The 21,761-nt window shown below is 42.4% G+C and overlaps 1 protein-coding gene across 1 annotated transcript in view; it reads right to left on the reverse strand.

Annotated features, from left to right (window-relative positions):
- Positions 1-8,083: 8,083 nt before the first annotated feature.
- Positions 8,084-21,761, reverse strand: part of Nsf (N-ethylmaleimide sensitive factor, vesicle fusing ATPase) — a 150,252-nt gene continuing 136,574 nt past the window's right edge. Inside the window, exons 18-21 of the mRNA XM_042673632.1 lie at positions 15,857-15,991; positions 14,461-14,574; positions 10,111-10,166; positions 8,084-9,680 (exon numbers count right to left, since the gene is read on the reverse strand). Of these exons, the coding sequence (XP_042529566.1) occupies positions 9,659-9,680; positions 10,111-10,166; positions 14,461-14,574; positions 15,857-15,991 (327 nt within the window). The 3' untranslated portion in view covers positions 8,084-9,658. The remainder of the gene's footprint in view (positions 9,681-10,110; positions 10,167-14,460; positions 14,575-15,856; positions 15,992-21,761) is intronic.

The following is a 21,761-nucleotide window of genomic DNA, read 5'->3' on the forward strand; positions in this document are numbered from 1 at the left end:
TTCCTCACCTATCACCCTCCCCAGAGGTGGGTGCTAGGAGGTGCGTGTGAAAGAACATTTGGGAAAGGATTGGGGGAGAACACCTGTTCTCCACTGTGTGAGGCTGGGAGTAGCTCTTGCTGAGGGATGACCCCTTTCACAGCCTGTCTCGGAAGCCTCTGGCAAAGCTCATATTATGTCCTGGCAGGAAGCCATGACCTTCATCCATGTCAGGATGAAGCAGTCTGGGGCAGGGAAGAGGACAGAGGCAGCGCAGCGCCATCCCTTGCCAGCTGTTGAGACTTAGACTCCCAGATTTCCTCATCTCTGCAGTAGGGTGTTTTGTTTTGTTTGTTGCCAGTCCTGGGCCTGGGCACTGTCCCTGAGCTTCTTTTGCTCAAGGCTAGTACTTTACCACATGAGCCACAGCACTACTTCCAGCTTTTTGGGGGAGTTTATTGGAGATAAGAGTCTCATGACGTTACTGCCTGGGCTGACTTTGAACCATGATCCTCAGATCTCACTCTCCAAAGTAGCTAGGATTACAGGCATGAGCCATTGGTGCCTTGTTGTGCAATAGTTTTTTTTTTTTTTTAAGTAACTTTTAAATTGTTATGATAAAGGTGATGTACAGAGGAGTTACATAAGTGAGGTAAAGAGTACATTTCCCTCTGTGTGGTAATTTTTTTTCTCCTGAGGCTGGAGTTAGCAGAGGCTTGAGTGAGCAAATACAGGCAAATATTTCGCTAAATACAGCACTAATAGGAAGTGTGAGGGGCCCCACAGAGTCAAAGCATAGAGTGGGCACTGCAAAGAGACATACTACTCTCTCAGCTTCATTTACTGCTTTTCAAAAGGCAGGAGACAGCAAATAGAATTCCTTAGATTACCTCAAAAAGTTTGACAACTGGAGTGACCACCTTCCTCTGATGTTCACTAAGGCCAGAGGCAACTGGATGTCCCCAGCATCAAGGGAGACGTAGATCTGGCCAATCTGAGAAGTGGCTATGGGAGTGTACAGTTTAGAATATTACTATTGGTGGGGCCACGGAGTCCATTTGTTCATCCTGTCCACTTTGCAAATGGCCATACTGGGTTAGTGATAGAAGCAACTCGGCCTCCTAGAGACCACAGGAATTGTAGCCCATACCCATCAGTGGTACCAGGTACCAGCTATGCACAGACACACACTCTATGGCTGTTCCTACCCCATGGCCAGCTGAGGTCTGCCTGGTGGGGAAGGACATGTTGGGTTGGCTCTCTGTGTCCTACAGAGGAGGAATTAAGGGCATGGCTTGCTGATATGTACAAAACCTTAGGTTTAATCCCCAGCACTACAGAAAGAAAAAGGGAAAAAAGAAGCAATCCTCTTTTCTCTGCATTTTTGAAACAGACAATTGGTGTTTTTCCAGTGTTATATAATAGTGCTATACAGATGTGGTCTCAAGTTCATAGCCTTAAGCCCTCCTCTATAGGAGCTCTGGAGTCCACCCTCTGTAGCAACCATAAAGTCCATTTCCCAGTGTTCTGCCTTTCTCATAAATACTCAACTTACTGAGTGAATCTGGCAAGCTCTTTGCTGCTCCAAGCCCTGGTTTCCTCCTTTGTGAAGTGAAGGAAAGGAGGGCCATCCCATGGACTAGACACCACTCATAAAGAACCTGGTCCATGATCCAGTGGCTCATGCACCTGTGAGTCAAGATTTCCAGGGACAGTGGGACTAAGATCCATTTTCCTGGAGCTATGGACCCAAGATTAGCTGAGACCTAGTCAGTTCTGTCCTTTCATCCACATGGCTACTTTGCCGAAGGGAACCTTGAGAGATGAACTGGCAGAGATGCAGGAGACAGGGCCTCTGGCTTTTCTCTTGGGTCTCTTGTGGGTCTCTGCCAGTGCAAACAGAGAAAGTTGCTGCAAGTAGGGCATATACCCTCCACACCCTCTAGAGAAACCCTATCACAATAGCTTTGTCCAGGATAGGTCCTTCCTATCTGTGGCAAACACCTGCTCCATCACTCGTGGTTTCGCTGCTGTCTCTAGTTAGCCACTGATTTGGTACCTGAATGCTCGTACTTTCCAAGTACCAGAGTTATTCCTACGCATTCCTGTGCTAGAAAAGCCCTGGACAAGTCACATGGCCTGGCTGACTCAAAGTCCTGGGTCTCTCACTAACTTCCTTGTGGGAGGTGGGACCTTGGGTGTTTCTGGTGATCTTGCTGTGCCTATTTTGGTCTCTGTAAGGGTTTTATACTGGTCTGTTAGCAGTCGGAGCTAGGGATGCCTTTGAGGTGGCCTTGTGTCTGAAATCCAGTGAGATAGGACTGAATAGATGAGAAAACATACCCAGTAGGTCTCCCCAAGGAAGGAATGATTCATTAGTTACCTAGATGCCCTTACACAGGAATCTACACAGGGCTGTGGACCAGCCACTGGCTGGCAGGTTTTTTCCTGTATGTACACAGTGAATTCCTATATTTGGGTAGTTACTTACCACAGAACTCCTGCTGCCTGAGGCCTTCAGCTAGAAGTGGGGAGGAGGGATTTTTGTGGATCTAGGCCCCTTTCTTCCTATAGATCACATTCTTAAGTTAGGAGATAATGTGAAGCCATCCAGTCCCCATGGCTCCTAAGTACAAGAGAAGGCGGTGAGATCTGTGGCAACCTCTGATCTTCGTACCCAAAATGGGTAATTCCCTCTGCAAGAGGAATTCCATTTCTGATATTCTTTTTCCTGTTTGTTTTCCCAAAGGGCACTGGGAAGGGGTAAAGTGTGCAGTTGGGCAGAGTCACTGAAGTCCCATGGGAAGCAGGACCTAGATCCGGGCCAGCCCTCTGCACTGGCCAGCAAGGAGCTCAGACTGTTGCCAGCTGCTGCACGTGGTAAATGACCTGGACCCCACCATCCTCCAACAGGCGGCGCTCCTCCTCTCATCTTATGTTTCTCACCCTGCTCTAGATGGTGTGTGGCTTTTTACAGAGGGGTTTTCTTTTTAGTTCTCCAGGGTCTGGTGGGAACAGACCCAAAGCTTACCTTTGCACATGTTAAAGAAAATAAAAATGAAAAAACACAAAAAAAATTCTACTCCAACAGAACAGGCTGGGCTAATGTGAGCTCTTTGGCCTGGCTGTAAAGATATAAGCATGGGCAAGAGTCTGTCTCCAAGCTACTTCTGCCCACAACATTCCAAGATGCCTGTGAAGTAGGACAAAGTCCTTCAGTTTCCTTTTCTCCCCCATCTCCTTCCCGTCCAGATCGGATACATGTTCCCATTCTGACAAAAGCCATAGGTATAGCTGGGATGAAGTGATGGGGAGGTCCCAGGGGGTGGAAGATTTTGAGTTTTGAAGAACTAGGAGCTCTGGGTGGCCTGGGAAATTGTTTGAAGAGCAGCTGAGTTCTCCGTCTCATTTTCTTTATAACCCTGTTCTGCATGAGGCAAATCAGATCTCAAAATCCTTTTCTATCCCATTACTGCAGTAGTTGTGTGTGTGTGTGTGTGTGTGTGTGTGTGTGTGTGTGTGTGTGTGTGGGGTGGACGTTGTAAATAGGTTTGGGGCCAGTCTTCCCTCACGCCAATGGCTGCTACAAAACAAAGTGGTGGCTTTGGAAGGGGTGACTGTATCCTTCCCAGCCCTGTGCACCTGCAGATTCTCCATAGAAACAATTCCAGGTAGGGCAGTTGGACTCCAGGTGGATCACCTTAGTATAAATTAAACAGAGCAAGCGGATGAGTAGCAACCCATTGCTGAGAGTCTGTGTGAAAATTAGTTCAGTTTCTGCTCCAATGAGGACTGGTCTTCCTGAATCCCCCCTGTGACTTGGGGGAAGGAACAGACAGGCACATTTTTTTTTTTTTAAAACATGGCTTTTCCTCCTCACCTGCATTTGAGATAGCCTTGCTCCTTGCAGCTCTCTAGGACTGGATTAAGTGATCAAAGTAGGCATGCAGTCACATGGTCCTGGGTTAAAGTAGCTCTCAGCCCAGCCGTGGAGGCACCCTGTTCCTGGAGGAGGGGGTGGCAGCCTATGGGAGCCAGTCAGATGGGGGCAGATGGCACAGATCAGCCCAATAATTCTGTGTTGAGACTTGGAGGAGATGCAACAGGAACAAGATTTCTCCCCCACCCCCCTTATGTTTTGGGGGTCTACCTAAAACTGATCTAAGATACCAGGCTGGTCATCTCTTAGCTTGTGCTGGCAAGCCAGTGATCTGGGAACCTGCCTTCACTCTCAAAACCTCCGGCCAGAAGCCGGAAAGGTTGGGCGAAAGGTATACGCCCAACCCCTAGCATTGGGTCCAAAGTGTCTCCCCTCCCATCTTATCTTAGACTGAAAAGTTTTCAATCATGTCAACTGGATAATGCTTACTTTATGTGAGAATATTTCATCAGAATGGATACAAATTTTATAAGTCTTTTCATATCTATGTATTCTATATTAAAGTCATGTTTCTGGGGCGTATTCAAGTAGCTGACAAGTAATTATTTAATAATAGTACATGAGTGCATTGTAATTATTCTCGCTGTAGTCAGGTGATAGTAACCAATGGAAATTTCCTACCAATCTGCTGTATCCAAAGTTTTGTAAAAAGTTGTAGAAGTTGTTGATCTTTTTGATTTTATATTCAAAAAGTCTCTTTTTATAAATATTATTTATTATACAATGTATATACCTTTGAGTTAACTAAGATTATATATTATATAAATATATATATATTTGGAGAAAATATATTTCATCATGCAGTTTTTTTCTGTTAAGTCATTAAAGAGAAGGTAAACAACCTGAAATGGACCCTGTGTGGAGTTGGCAGACATGCTTAGGAGGTCAAGAATATGATTATGAATGTGATGGCCTCCGCAAATTAAATGACCAAATGAAAGCAATTTCCTCCGTTCTCTAAACAATATCATCTGAGATGTCATGCATGTGACAGTAGGTCTGATTTACTGTAGGACTTTCTTTTAGGATTACTTGGCTCTAAGTCAACTTCTAACAAGGAATTTCCAGTTTCAGAAAGAACCAATTTAGACAGTAATTCATGTCATAGACTGGAACATTTCCAATATGCATATCCATTAATGTTCCTGATAATCCTAAAAGATGTGTTTAAGGCTAATAGAACACGGAGCTGGCCACTGCCTTATTTCCTTCCTTACAACATTTCAACTCCATTTGTTGGGTAAAGAAGATCTGCTGTAATGAAAATAAAACTGGACCAGAGTCAGCCACTCCTTGGCCAGCTCTAGGTCAAAGCCAAGCTGAAGAAGTGAGGTAGAGTGCTAGTGAGAAGAGGTTGTGGGGTTGGTTTGGGCAGAAGGACCTGCTTGTGGATGTGCCCAAGGGTAGGTATGTCTTGGTGTTTCAGCAAGATTCACTTGAAGCTCCACTGTTTACCTTCTCAATGATGGTATGACAACACACAGTCCTATAGTTCTTGGATTTACTGGAAAATAACACCTTCAATTTATTTGGTACATTACTCCAGACAAGCATTAAAATCTCTCGTTTTCTTTCTCTCTCCTTTTCTCTTCCTTTCTCCATTCTTTCCTGTTCTCTCCTCTCTTCTTGTTTTCACTCCCACCTTCCCTCCCTTTTTCTTTCTCCTGACCTACTTCTGTAACTTACTTCGCAGAAAAACAAAAACACAAGAAAACAAAGCGGCCTAACTTGTTTTTAAACCTCTTAGATGAGGAATGTATAATCAACGTTAACAAATTTACTTTTGATGAGTTTCTTTAGCCCCTAAAAATCTCCAACCACAAAAGCGCGTTTCAGCTCTGTGAGGAATGGGATCAATAGGAGCAGACCTTCACATCTTTTGGTATTGGTCATCTTTTACTTTTATGTAAAGCTAAACTCTATTCTAGCATTCAGGGCACTTCTTGTTGGTTTCTAGCCTATAAAATCACCAAATATTTAAATTATCTCTATTCCTATTTACCAAAGTCATGTGGAATTCTATGATCATTTTATCCTATGATTAGAGAATAGTTTATAGCTGTGCTTGACCCTATAAGCATGGATATATATATATATATATATATATATATATATATCGCTATATATATTATATGTAGAAAAAGATATATAGCTAAAAGCAAGAGGACGTTTTAAAATCCCCAAGAAATTAGAATCACTGTAATGATATCTGTCAAAGCAATATAATTTTATGAAGAGAGAGGAAGGTGGTGTGAGTTCAAAAAGTTTCAGGCACATGGAAAGAAGGTTAGGAAAAAGTGGGGGAAAGTGAAAGGGGGTATGGACATGTCTACACAAAAGTATGGCCACTATATTGCCATCACTTCTCCTAGCTTAATAGAACATTCTAGGAGGTGGTTATCTCAACTAGTCATCCTATTCCAAAATGGTCAGACCATACACTGTGTGGTGGCTGTGTGCTGGGAAAATGTCAGCCATGAGTCCTTGCAAATTCTGCCTTTACCTTCTTGGGATGCTTGCCAATCACACGCGCTATCTCTGCATCTTAACACCACAGTGTCCACAAGGCACACACACCCTCGTGGGCTCATCTCTGGGATCCAGTCTCAGCACAGCTTGCCAACTGATGAGAAACTACATCATTTAGCAATAACTTCTGAAATTGACATAGTTTCTTGAACTCTCAAACACACCTTGCTCAGTCACTTTTTTGAAGAGGCTGTTGCCGGGCAAGGAAAACGAGATCCTGCCTTTGCCTTCTGTGTCTGGGCTGGTGGCTGTTTATGGCTGACTCAACGCCTCAGCAAGTCTGTTGATGAAGCCTTGATTATTATACACATTTGAATCTACTCCATAATTTTGTGATGTGGAGCTGGAACTTAAAGGGAAGGCTGTTAACACACTGTAATTTTTAGGCTATGAAAAGATAGCCTTAAAGCAAAATGTATCTCAGATATGACTACAATTACACAAATTTTTTGTTACATTAAAAAAAAAAGGTGTCTCAATGAACATACAAAAGTTTAGTAAGGGTAAAATAACCTTGTTGAGATTTTAATGACATCTGATAGAACAACAGCTGGTTGACAAACTCTACAGTTCCTAGTACTCTAGCACCAGGCCATGCCTTGTGATTTTGTCTGCTCTGCTACCCACCTTACCTCTGAAGCATGTGGAAGAGGCCCTGAAGTCCACCTTTCCAAGGTAATGCAGGAGCCAGACTGGTCTCAGCATCCTCCTGGACTCCTTGGGAGCCAACTCTGCTATAGGGAAGCTTTTGAAAATGGCCTCTTCCCCAGATATGCTGCCTGAGCCTATGACTAGTTTGGGGGCTTTTTTTTTTTTTGTCAGTTAAGGGGCTTGAACTCTGGGCCTGTGCACTGTCCCTCAGCTCTTCAGCTCAAGGCTAGCACTCTACCACTTGAGCCATAGCACCACTTCCAGCCTTTTCAGTTTATGTGGTGCTAAGGAATTGAACCCAGGGCTTCATGCATCCAAGGCAAGCACTCTTCCAGAGTCACATTCCCAGCCCATGGGCTCTCGTTCCTATCAAAGCCATAGTAGGATTGTGGCTCAGAGCTCTGATATTCTGAAGGACCCCAAATAAATCATATGAAGAAATCTGAGGGTGCTAGAGGCTCTGGGTTTATACATTTAACAGTAAGGAGTAATTCTGAGAAACAACTTCCTGTCTACTAACCTAGTTTACAGCTTCCCTAACTCTGTTTTTTTAATAAGGTAAGTATCAAACCTAAGTACAAAGATAGTTCTATATTAGCATTTTGATATATTAATGAACTGTTTTACACTTAAAGTAACTACATTTTTAAAATGAGATTTTAAAATAAAGCCAGGTACTAATGGCTCATGCCTGTAATCCTACCTACTCAAGAGGTGGAGATCTGATGATCCGGGTTCAAGGCCAGCCCAGGCAGGAAAGACCCCGTGAGACTCTTACCTCCAATTAACCAGTCAAAAACTGGAAGTGGTGCTGTGGCTTAAAGTGGTAGAATGCCAGCCTTGAGTGGAAAAAGTTCAGGGACAGCACAAAATAAAATAAAAACCATCCATTCTCTAAGTTGGTTTTCTTCTGGGCTCCTTCTTTGTCACATGCTTGTATCAGTGATCTAAGTTGTTTTGTACAAAATACTTAACCACAGAATATTTTCAGGTGTTTGTATTTACTCTTTATTGCATTCCTTCAATTTGCATTAAACAATATAATATTTATTTTGTTCAATATAGTTTTGGACCAAACACAAAGACATTAACCTCAATGAACAAGAGACATAAGTTAATACAAAGTGTGCTGCTTAGGGGAGCCCGAGAGAGGCAGGACAGAAATGGGATCCAGGATACTGGCCACCAGCAATCACAGATTTTCACAATATAAGCCACTGTTTCAAAAGCCACAAATAAGCCAGGGAAAACTCACAACAAAAATATACAGACGGCAGGATTTAGAAATGATTCGCCTTCTTCTGTGGGGACAGCCACAGAGCCACACCTAAGAGCCATTGCAGCAACAGCCTCAGGCGGTGGGTGGTGGTGGTGTCCAGGATGGTTCTGAAGGTTGTTTAAGCAGCAGAGGGGAGAGTGACATGCTCCACAAGTCTTCACCACGGATGATGACCTAATTAACTTCTTTCTAACTCAGCAAGAAGAACACCCCCCCCTCCCCTCAGAAGGACATGATAGATTCTCTTTCTGCTGTTGAAAGAAGTGTGTGGATGACAGGGGATGGTGCAAAACACAGGAATGGGCAGTCAAAGACTGGGGGAGGGCCAGGAATGGTCATGTTTCTGTAGAATAGTGTTTATATACTAGATGGTAGAGCACTGAAAATACAGGAAAGATAAATTCTAAGTAAGTCATTAGGCTAAAGAAAAAAGGAAAAGTGATATGAGTAAGCCTTTAATATTATCCTAAGGAACTGACCCACTTAGAGTTGGACACTAATTAGTGCTGAGAGGTCTGTAAATTATGTTAGTTTAATAGCTCCTTTCTGTTTAGAGGTGTACGTATTTCCACACACATCTTTCATAAGTTCTTAACATCAATCAGGTGGTAATGATGAGCATATTTCTTACCACAGGCAAATTAATTACATTCAGGGGACATCACAGCTAACACAGTAATAATAGAATGTTCTGTTAAGAAAGATCTCCTGATTGCAACTTGGAAATGTCTCTGAGAATGATTGAGAACAGTGTTTTAGAAATTCAAATGCCTAATTTCTTCAGGCAGAGATAATACCCGTTGTGTGACAGAATCTTTAACCAAATAGCTGATTACCTCTAGTGTTCGCAAGAGAAGCTGTAAGAGCCCCTTGGAATCTGTACCTCTACTCTCTGCTCTTGGTTTCCATAGGCAAAGTCTACTTTCTGACAGGCAATGCGAGGGTTGCTTTGCAGCATTCATTCCACTTACTGAGAGCTTTGGGGGCTGGAAGAGGTGCACAGATAGAGCGTCTCCGATATATCAATGAGGAAGAAGGAACCAGCTTGCATGGAAAGGACAGCATAGCATTCATTCTAAAACAAGTTCACACCTTCCACAAATATGACGGTATCTCTAGTAGCACGAGGAAGGGCAATTTATTGCACTAATCATGCAGAGCGAGCACACGCTGAAGATGGAGAACATTTTGTGTAGTCTAGTATCATGATGAATGAAGATCCCAGGCAATCTTCACCTTGGTCACTTCCTGTTGGTCACTGTGTTGTAAACAGTCCATTTTCAATCAAAGTCAAGGGGGCTACTGCAAAAGAAAATGCCCAAATACACACACAAAACCATGAGCATCTGCAAAAGACATTCATCAGGAATCACTTAAAGCTTTTTGATAGTCTCTACATTTTCCACACTATGCACTTGCTATCCAATGGGCACTTGACAAAAGAAAATGGTCATTAGCTCCATGCAGTTAAAAGCAGGTTCCAATAAATATGTACCATCAAGTTTGTCCTGCATTTTGACAAGGAAGTTTTGCGAAGCAGGGCAAGGAGAGCAAACCAACAGAACAACCAACTTCCTTGCTTGGTCTGTCAGACCTACAACACAGGGAAGAATCTAATAAATGGAAACAGTTATCTAAGAAAGAAACCATCAAATTCATATGCAGTGTATGTAATACTTAGGCACGGGGATCAGTGGGGGGTCCACATAGTTGGTGAGTGCTGTGTACTTACGCTCCTTCTTCTCTTAAGAGGGCCAGGAATTTCCTCACTCGGTATTCGGGATCCATCTACATACACCAGAAGAAATGAAGAAGTGGGGTTAATGGTAACTTCTGCCACTCTGCACCCACCGTTTCTTACTTCCAGCAACACTTTGCTGCATAGGACACTGTTTCTGCTCCCTGATCAGTGCTCTGATATAGGGCACAGCAGAATGCCATTTAAGAGAGACCAATGAGGTTTCTCATTATGGCAAATCACTGTGCAGTTGGTTCAAATGACCTGACCCAGTGGCCATTCACAGCCATTTGGGTCAAGAGCTCCCTCAGCTGCAAGGCAGCAAAGGGACACCAGGCTGGAGGTCACTCATAGGAGTTCAAATGACATCCAATTCACTTAAGGTTTAAAAATTAGTCCATGGGGGGGGTGGGGGGGAGGCTGGGAAGGGATGTGAAGGGTAAACAAAGGAGGAGGCTGCAATGCTTGATAAGAAATGTACGCATTATCCTGCCCATATAATTGTAACCTCTCTGTACAGTATGTTCACACAAAAAAATTAAATTAAAGTGTGAAAAAAAAATGAATCCAGCTGGATTGTTGATGGCTCATTCCTACAATACTAGCTACTCAGGAGGCTAAGATGTAAGGATCAATTTGAAGTCTATGAGATTCTTATCTCTAACTACCAAAAAGCCAGAAGTGGAGTTGTGGCTCAAGTGGTAATCAGCCTTGAGTGAAAAAGCTAAGGGAAAGATTTCTGGCCCTGAGTTCAAACCCCAGAATGGGACGGACACACACACACACACACACACACACACACACACACACACACACACACACACACACACACACACACACACACACACACACACACACACACACACACACACACACACACACACACACACACACACGCACACGTGCACACGCGCATGCGCACTAGAGAAAAAAAGAAAAAGTAAAAAAATAAGACCAGCTGGGCACCAGTGGCTCATGACTACAATCCTCACTACTCAGGAGGCTGAGATCTAAGTAGCATAGTTTAAAGCCAGCCCTGGCAAGAAAGTCTGTGAGACTCATCTCCAATAAACTACCAAAAGAGCCAGAAGTGGAGCTGTGGCTCAAGTGGTTGGAGGCTAGCCCTGAGCACAAAAACTCAGAGACAACACCTAGGACCTGAGTTCAAGCCCTAGGACCAGGAAAAAAAAAAAAAAAGGTAAGACCAAATCAGAAGAAACCAAATTGGGAAATGATCAAATGATTAAAATGTAGCCAATATCTGGGCATCGGTGGCTCATGCCTGTAATCCTAGCTACTCAGGAGGCTGAGATCTGAGGATAGTGGTTCAAAGCCAGCGGGGGCAGAAAAGTCCATGAGACTCTTCTCTACAATAAACCACCAGAAAACTGGAAGTGACTTAAGTGTCAGAGTGCTAGCCTTGAGCTGAAGGGCTGAGGGACAGCACCCTGACCCAGATTTCAAGCCCCGTGACCAACCAAAAAAAAAAAAAAAAAAGGTAGCCAATGACCACTATAGTCAGTGGACCTGATTTTGCTAAGCCTCTGTCCCCTACACAGTTTCTTGTTGGGACTAAATGGAAAAGTGAACAATGAAGAGCGCCACTGTGCCTGGACAGACTCGGCCTCTGTCCAGGTTGTTATTATCCATCTTCTCACCCAGTTTTCATTTTATATTCAATTTATGCTAATTTGTTAAAACAGACTTTATTTTTATTGGTCCACTAGAGATGTGAAGTTATATAGAAAGTGATCATTAAAAAGACGTTTAATTCCTTTAGATGGACTTTTACTCTAAGAAACACACCTCACTTTGAAAACATGTTGCAGGGCAGAAGTCTGTGGGGAGAGGGAACTCCCTGCCCTCCAGGAGTGGCTTTCAAGTACTCTGTGCAGCTGGGCCAGGGTGCAACTAGATCCCCCTCCAGCCCCTGGGGTTTTTTGGTGTGTGTGTGTGTGTGTTTTTGTTTTTTGTTTTTTTTTGGTAAGGTTTCTTCCCTTCTGCCCCAGCAAAATACAGAACAGAAGTTTCAAATGTATCAAAGTTAAGAGGTCAGACTACAAAGGACTAAGAAAAAGTGTGAATAGCTAACAAAAGAAACATTTTTCCTCTTTGGGAATAGAATTACATATGAATCAATTGTCAAGTTATTTTAAAAAAAAATGGAACTGGCTGGAGCTCAGTTGTAGTCAGTACTTGCAGGTCTTTGCCCATTAAATATATTTAATATGTGTGAGCAACGACTTACTGACTTGCCTGTAGCTATGGAATTAAAAGTCAAGAGAAAGGGAGGAAAAAAGTAATCTAGATAAATGACTTTATTCCCTCAGGTGACATCCAGTCAGAGCAGATCCTCTGCACTGTGCAAGTTTTAACAGAATTGTGTATGGTGAGCAGAGGGAACATGACTTACATTCTGCTCACCTACATGCCTCTCTACTCGGGCAGTCTCCTAAGGCAGATCTAAAGAGAAGTCATTCAGCTGCACAGAATCCATTTGACATGAAGGGGTTCAAACTTGGACGCCTATGAAGTGTCAGTCGCTGAAGATTAGGCCCGAGTACCCCACTCTCACTTTCTACCCCACATGCGTAAGAAGCATTAACTTGATCACTGACCTGCAGGCATCAAAGAAGAGGAAGGGAAGGCAGTTGGGGAGAAAAACCCACATAGTTTCTTCTGTGCAATTATTTTTTTTAAAAAATGTGCTGAAGCTAAAAAAAGAAGCGTGGAGCTGACTTTCTGACAGATTTATCTTTTTTCAAGAAAGGAGCCAATACACCTGTATGCACACCTTTACCAGGAATAAGCCTAAGCAAAGAACTTAGTCTGTGACTCTAATTTATTGCTCATAATGGAAAATAAATAAATTGACTTAAAAACAGTCCATTGGCAAAGTTCAGTAGACCAAACTTTCAGTTTCTAAAAACCACAACAATTTTAAACTAAGTTTGCCAGGATGGATTAAAAAGCATTTATTCTATTTCTAATTTATTGGTTCAGCAGCCTCTGTGAAGCCTCACCTTGTCCAGCACCCTGTGCTCACACTGGTAGAAGGACAGAGCTGCTCAGCAAGAAACAATGCTTAGAATAGCACCAGTCCATCTGCCCAGGACTGGGGATGGATTTGATCATTCACTGATTTGTTCATTCATTCAATAAAAGTTTGCTAAGTGACTACTATGTGAGTCTAGCTCTGCTCTAGAGGTTCTGAAAAGCAGGTGAGAGCCAAGAATGTTGCACTCAGTTTGGTACATACATGGATCTTGTGTGGTATGTTAGATGAAGACCAGAAAATAGCATAAGCATATGGAGGCCTGCCCATAAAGAGGGAGGGGCCTGGTGCTGGTGGCTCACACCTGTAATCCTAGCTGCTCAGGAGGGCTGAGATTTGAGGATAGCGATTCAAAGCCTGCCCATGCAGGAAAGTCCGAGACACTCTTATCTCCAATTAATTACCAAAAGGCCAGAAGTGGAACTATGGCTCAAGTAGTAAAGCAAAAGCCCTGAGTGAAAAAGCTAAGTGAGAGCACCCAGGCCCCCTGCATTCAAGTCTTAGTACCAGCACCAAAAAAAAAAAAAAAAAAAAAAAAGCTGGGTGCAACTGTCTCATGCCTGTAATCCTGGCTACTCAGGAGACTGAGACATGAGAATTGTGGTTCAAAGCACACCTGGGCAGAAAAGTCCATGAGATTCTTATCTCCAATTAACCACCAGAAAACTGGAAGTGGAGCTGTGGCTCAAAGTGGAATAGTGTTAGTCTTGAACGGAAAAACCTCAAGGACAGTGTCCAGGCCCTGAATTCAAGCCCCATAACTGACAAGAAAAATAAAGAGGGAAGGGAAGTTGTCAGTAGACTTGAGAAAGTCCCAAAGAAGTTTCCTATGGCTCTGCTTAAGCAGCAGAATAGACTTTTGGATGTTTTACTCCTACCTATAGGAGAAAAGCCAGGAGACCATACATAGAGGATGAGTCCAATCCCACTCAAAGGACAGCAGTCTCCTAGATCACCTTTGGTGTATGTGCAGTTACTGACAACACTGCCCCTTATCTATCACTAACTGGAAAGGTAATCTTGGCCCATTCACCAAAAACCTGTGGGATACAGCACACATTTCTAAAACCAGGGCACAAAACAACACTGGTCATTGAAGTCCTTTCTAGTTCCAAGAACAAGCAACATTAAAAGTAATGTTATAATCCTGTCTTCTAGTTTTGAGTATAAGAAGTGAGAAAGTATTGTAAGCTGTTTGTTAACAAACGAGTTAGCAAAGACAATATTAAAATCCTTGATACTGCATGAAGGATCTTTCTTTGAATCATGCAGAAAGGGAAGTACCTTACCTGGAGGGACATCTCAATCAACATTAGTAACTTCTTGATTCCTATCCAGACTTGCTTCCCTTTGACTTGCTGTGCAATCGTGGTCCGTTCCTTATCCTTGAAGTTGCCCAAAAGCTACAAAAACAATCAACAATAATAAAAGCACTTTTTCAGTAAGTACATCAGCCACATTAGCTAATTCTCTCATTCACCCTTAAAAGAACATTGGTCAGGACTATCTATCTGGGTTAAGCTAATACCCTCCTATTTTAAAATGTACTCTGACCTTCCTAAAGCCATTAGATCTAATCACAAAAAAGAAATATGGTACTTTAACCCTGTTTTCCTAGGGGTCTCCATTATAATTTGCAGATATATTTTTTTTGGGGGAAAAGCAGCCCCACTTCAAAATAAACACAAGTAAAACATTTTTATCATTCCTTTCTGGAAACAATCTGTATATGTCAAAGCAAACTAAATTTAATTCTCTTGCCCAACCCTACTACAAAAGCTGCTCAGACAGGTAACATGAAACATTTATCATGTGGATAACTTCTATTGTCGGGAGGATACACCAACTTACAGGGCATGAGGATTTTCAATGGTCTGACTCCACCATGCTGAACACCTCATTAGATCACATTTTCCAACAGATTTTAGTAAGTCATTTGTGTACTTGATTATCAAATTTGAAGAATATATTTAAAAAAAAAATCTTTGCATCCTCATACATTAAAAAAAACATATCCACATTATAGACTTGTTAGTAAAAGTTCCTTTTGTTTTTGTAGCTTTTTTTGAAGTTTCTAAGGCTTTAATCATTGTTCCAGTTTATTAAGTAAAAGGAAATGTGCTGACAGCAACTATAAATAACTGATTTTCTCCATGCTGATTACCTTACACCCTACCTAGCCCCTCCACCCACCCCAATTCCCAGCCCATGGAGACTATGACAATCACACACATGCTAGGCCTGGAGTGATTCATTCCTGGCAGTCTGCTTACTGTCTACACCCAGGAATGGGAAGCAAATTCACTGTCCCGTGTATTCATCTTCTATTTCTTTTTTTTTTCTTTTGGTTCCGGTCGTGGGGCTTGATCTCTGGGCCTGGGCTCTGTCCCTCAGCTCTTCAGCTCAAGGCTAGTGCTCTACCACTTGAGCCACAGAGCCACTTCTGGCTTTTTTCTTTTTGCTTATGTGGTGCTGAGGAATCGAACCCAGGGCCTCAGGCATGCAAGGCAAGCGCTCTACCACTGAGCCACCCACCTAGCCCCTCATCTTCTATTTCTTGAAGACAACTGGAGATAAAATATCCCAGGGTCTCATGTTTAGGTGCAACAACTGGCACCCTTCAACATCATCTCCAACTCAACTCCTTTTTGATAAACAGTGTGCAATCCGTTGATTAATTCTCACCTCTAAAGCTTCCAGCAGCTGTTCTCCTGTAGCAATGTTGGGCACATGGATGGTGGTGCTGAAAGCATTAAGCATTTCCATTTCCTGAAGGACATCTTTACGGCTAGTGGTTCCAATGATAAGGAGCTTGCGGCCCTGAGCAGGGAGAAAAGGTGTTAAAACTCTTAGAAAAAGATGACGTAGAGAGAGCCTGAATAAAATGTGCAAAATCCATTTATTTAATTCCATAAATACAAATGATAAAGATCAGGATGTTCCTCTTAAAAATCTAAAAAAGGTTCAGGTGCAGGTGCAGGTGGCTCACGCTTGTAATCTTAGCTACTTAGGAGGCTAGGATCTGAGGATCAAGGTTCAAATTGAGTCAGAGCAAGAAAGTCCAAGTAGAAAGACTTTTATTTCCAATTAACCATCAAAAAGTCAGAAATGAAGCCTTGAGCAAAAAAGCTAAGGGACAGTACCCAAGCCCTGAGTTCAAGCTCTAGTATACACACACACACACACACACACACACACAAATTGACATGATTCAGGAAGTGACAACATTAAACAGTTCCTTCATTCACAATAGTGAATAACAGATTAGTAAGTCAGGAGCAAATACAAACCAAACAGAAAGACATCAAGTTTGTATCTGTAATTAATTCCTTAGAGCCAGAATGAACCATGTTTGGTGGGAACTGGGAAAAATTTCAATGAATGAATACAAAGTCTGTCTTGCCAGCTTAATATACTCTCTAGAAGGGAGACACGTAATGCCTAATTGTGAAAGGCGCAAGCTAAGTGTTTCAAATAAGTGTCTCAATGCAGTATTTTAGTGTTTCATTTTTATTTTTAGCAAAAGCATCTTTTTTTTAAAACACTAAATTGCTATGGTAAACTTGGGAACATATCATTAAGGCTAATAGATTCCAAAGGCCACACACACTAGCACATTATCATTATCACTATTATTATTGAGACCACCTTTGGCTATGTTCCCCAGGCTGACCCCAAACTACTAACTTCAGTGATCTTCCTGTCATGGTTTCTTGGTTCACAATTAAGGGTAGTTACTTCTTTTCTCCTTATGTTTTTAATGTCTCATAGTCCATAACTCAAATTCCTCCTTCTTGTTCCTCCCTCAAAGGGGACAAGGTTGGCCCTTCTTGCTCACTACAAAAAGTGGGACTTTCAAACCACTGCCATTTTCCTCATGAAACTTTCTCTCACAGTAAGAGACTATAGTTATTTAGTGTTGAAAGATTGGGAAATGTGGAGCAACTTATAATAGAGATGCTAATTTATGTTTTGCTTTTCTTCTTGTTTAACAAGACTGCAAACAGTGCACAGAGGTCATGACCAAGGCGGGTTCTGGCCTTGACTTGTACAGCATCAGCTTTACAAAAACACTGAAAAACATTAGCCAAATAATTAAATTGTGCTGGGTCACTTTTGTCTATTAATTAGTGGTAATACTCACATGGAAGCTTTCTCATGAAAAAACACATCTGAATACAAATGTAACAAATCACACTGGGGAATATTTGAAAGGAAGAGCCACCAGCAGAATGAAATGGGAATGCATGCAGCATTAAGAAAGAAGAGTGGAAATCAACCTGAGAAGGGAAATCCAACTTGTCAATGTATGGCTATTAGTCCTAGATCCACAGTGCCCAGACATGACCCTTGGTGGAAAGCAAGCAAGCATGCAGAGTGATAACCTATTTGGGGGAGGGGAAGTAGCTCCTAACATACTCTACTGAGCTTTGCTAGTCCTGAGTCTATAAAGAAAAGGCCTAAATAAAATGACTATCTGCCAATCGGATTATGATAAACATTGTTCCAAGGTTAAATAAGTATTAGTTAACTAATTCTTAGTGCCATAAGAAGCAACTCAGGTGAAAACATTACCATGAAAAAGGCAGGGCCCAGTAAGGTGTTGATCCTTCAAAAAACCACTTCTTTACACCATGAAGAATAAACCAAGTACTAAGCAGCATCTAAGCCTTTTGCCACACAAAGGACTAACCAGATAATCCACACTCTTTCATAGGTCTTGCCCATTGATTGGCTCTAATAAACTGATTTGTAACAAAAGTTCATGTGGAAGAAAGCTTTCTTTCCCCCCTAAATAAAAATGCCACTGATCTAATACTGCAGTGAAATGGAAGGGCTGGTTTCAACCTATGAACAAAAGTAAAGTCAGTTATGCAGGAAAGAAAGGCCATTCTTTCTGTATCATTCAACGCCCAGCAAGTGTAATACACCCTCAGTAAGAAGAATTAACTGGGAACAATTGGAAACTCTGAAATGGATTAAGAAGTGGGTTTAAGAGTGCAATTCAAAACTGTTGTGTGTTCTGGGCCTTAAACTTCATTTCTGATTATTAGAATTTGATGTTTTTTTGTCAATGACTGAAAAAAAAGTCAGAATATTAACAATTGTAAGCCCAGCAAGTAAAAGATGAAATTGACGCCAGTCAAATGATGCATTAATAAGAATTTACTCTTTTAGGTACTTAGGGAATTGTGAGAGTTTGTTTGTACCCTCCTTACAATTTAGCTAGGAAAATTCACAAATAAATATTTAGGGACCACACCTAAGTAAGATGCTGGCAAACACCAAGTAATATATGCTGTGGGATGCCAGTATATGGCGTTTCTTAGCTAGGAAGAGTTGTGTAGTACTTGAGAGCCACTGGTAAAGAGGAGGTGCTGGCATGGTCAGCTTCCCTGTACTAAATCCCATGTGGGCAGTAGAAGCAGCTGAGCCAGAGCACCAAGGGGTGAAAATGATGGCTCTCTGGAGATGTGAGATGGCAGCCAATGAAAAAGACCTGGAATGCTAAACTAAGAAAAGAGATTTAATATAAAAAGCAACAGGAAACCAAAGAAGGTTCCTCAGAAGGAAAAACTGTGATGGAGAGAAAGAAGATCCGGGCAGCTGCCTGCAGGATGCCCTTTCTTGTGGCCTGGGAGAAACTAGTCACACTGATGCTGTACCAGGACTGAGAGTTAGCCTCCCGAGGAAGAATGTGCCTGTTAACCACTGGCTTGGTCTAGATCAGTACATACCACGCCCTAGGCAGGAGACAGCTGCAGAAAGCGGTGGAAGAGGCAAGTCCCCTGATGGACCAGTGGCTTGGTGCAGTAGAAAAAGTTCCATCACTCACAGCTGTGTGTTTTGGGATAGATTATTTAACCTCTTAGTCTCTATTTCCTCTTGAACCATAAAAAATGGATTGAAAATCCTAGCTAAGTAGCTAGAACAGATGGTGAGGTAGAGTGTGTGCTGGGGAGGGTCTCTCTGCCATCTCTTTTGGAACAGTCAAGAGTCTGAAGGCATTATCTTGAGAGGAACCTACCATGTCATCCCAGCCTGGAATTTAGGATTCATACTATTAGGTCTAGAGTGATTCTCCTCCTAGCAAGGCAGGGCACTGGCAGCAGTGAGACCTAGAATGCCACTTCTCCATAGGTCTCTATACTCAAGTTCACACCCCCCCCAGTTAAAACTGCAGGCTCCCCACAATTCCTCTAACACAATTCTTTTCCCTTTATTCTGCTTTCTCTCCACAGTAAGAATCTACTGGAGTGACTACCTCTATTTACTTATCATTATATTTCTAGCACGTTTACCTTTGTGAGGCCAGCACTTAGGTCTATTTGGTTTTACTCATGTGTCCAGGGCTAACAGTGCCTTGTACAGAATGGAAGGTTAATAAATATGTGTTGAGTGAATAACTGATGATCTCACTGTAGGCTTTAAGGATAAACCACTCCATTACTATTTTATATTCTCTCTCTGGTCCTAGAAAAATGCACATTATATCAAGTGCTCAATTGGAAGTGATATCTTCCATTTCAGAGACCCTAAGCCCCCAAGCATGAAGTGTTGAATGCTACCCATGGCATTAAGTTTAAAAGAAAATATTCTACCTGGGTGCCAGTGGCTCACACCTGAAATCCTAGCTACACAGAAGGCTGAGACCTAAGGACTGAAGTTCAAAGCCAGCTTAGGCAGGAAAGACTCTAAGACTCTTAACTTCAATTAACCACCAGAAAACTGGAAGTGGTGCTATGGCTCAAAGTGGTAGAGTGCTAGCCTTGAGTAAAAATGCTCAGGGATGGAGCCCAGGTGCTGAGTTCAAGCCCCAGGATTGATAAAAAGTAATTAGACTTTTTTTTTCTCCTCCTCTCCTCTGTAAAATACACTCTAGGATGAATAGCATACATGCTTCATGATTCCAATATAAATTGATGCCAAAAGCTGTTATATCTCTTTAGTTGATCAATTAATTAGCTACTGATTGTATAATATAGGCTTCTCTAGCACAGGAAAGATAAGATTCATAAGAAGCCATTAATCAAGTTAGGGAGATAAGTATCTCAAAGTACCTCCCTCAACTCCTGGTTTCCCTAAACCCAGGGAAAAGATGACTACCATTAGAAACAACCAGGAGCTGGGCCTCTCTCCATGTCTCTTTAGCTGCTGCTTCTCCTCCTCTCTCCTCCTCCTTCCCCCTCCACCCCCCCCCCCCCACTTTCTTTTCAGTTAAATGTTTAAATTGAATACCAAAGGAAGGATGTTTCAAATAAATCATGCTATAACTGGGCAGATAACTACACCTAAACTCTCCGTTATATTTTACCCTGAAGCAGATTCTTAAGTCTAGCTCAATGAGCAGCCTGCTGGTGCTGCGAGCAGAGCGGAAGACAAACAGGAGTTAAGTTCATGGTACAGACAGGACAGAAATGAGAGCTGTAGCACCAAGTGACTTGAAGGGAGCAAAAGTAGACAACTCTGTGATATAAAGAATACTTAGTTCCAATTTATGAAAAATATATGGAATCATCTGATCTTTATACTTGGTAGTAGTTCTTAAGGATTTTCTCCTTTCTCTCCTCTCTGTCCTCTCACAGTTTGTGGCTGAGGAAGACGGGGTGAAAGATGAAGGGCTCTGGGCTTGGGTGTAAAGAGGAAGCTGAAGGGGCTGGGAAGGTGGCTCAGTGGTAGAGCGCTTGCCTTGCATGCCTGAGGCCCTGGGTTCGATTCCTCAGCACCACATAAGAAAAAAGCCGGAAGTGGCGCTGTGGCTCAAGTGGTAGAGCGCTAGCCTTGAGCTGAAGAGCTGAGGGACAGCGCCCAGGCCCAGAGTTCAGGCCCCACAACCGGACCCAAAAACAAACAAAAAAAAAAGAGGAAGCTGAAGCTGGAGTTCAGGCTCGCTGGTATTTTCACTAGACTTTACTATCCATGTTTTTAATATGTGAAATTTTATTTAATTTACTTTTGTGGTGCTCGGAGAAGGAACCCAAGGGCTTACACATGCTAAGCAAATGCTCTGAGTGTAATTTGAAATTCATATCCACAATGGCTGATTTATTAATTATGAATCCCAGAGACATATCATCTGTGGTGGTCTCTGAGCTCTTAGAAGAAAGGTGAAAACATACTGACGGTGCCATAGTATTTTTTTTTTTTTTTTGTGCCAGTCCTGGGACTTGAATTCAGGGCCTGTCCCTGAGCTTCTTTGGCTCAAGGTTAGCACTCTACCACTTGAGCCACAGCACTCCTTCCAGCTTATTCTGTTTATGTGATGCTGAGGAATTGAACCCAAGGTTTCATGCAAGCTAGGCAAGCACTATACCACTAAGCCATATTCCTAGCCTTCCCCCCATCCTTTTTTTTGGTATTGGTTCTGGGGCTTGAATTCAGGGCCTGGTCTCTGTCCCTGAACATTTTTGCCTATTAAGCTAGCGCTCTATCACTTGAGCCACATCTCTGCGTGTGTGTGTGTGTGTGTGTGTGTGTGGCGCGCGCGCGTGCGTGCGTGTGTGCGTGTGTGTGTGTGTGTGTATAATTGGATAGGAGTCTCATGGAATTTCCTGCCTAGGCTGGTGTTGAACCATTATCCTCAGATCTT

Source organism: Dipodomys spectabilis, unplaced genomic scaffold (assembly GCF_019054845.1).
Source record: "Dipodomys spectabilis isolate Male_0828 unplaced genomic scaffold, ASM1905484v1 ptg000018l, whole genome shotgun sequence".
NCBI lineage: Eukaryota > Metazoa > Chordata > Mammalia > Rodentia > Heteromyidae > Dipodomys > Dipodomys spectabilis.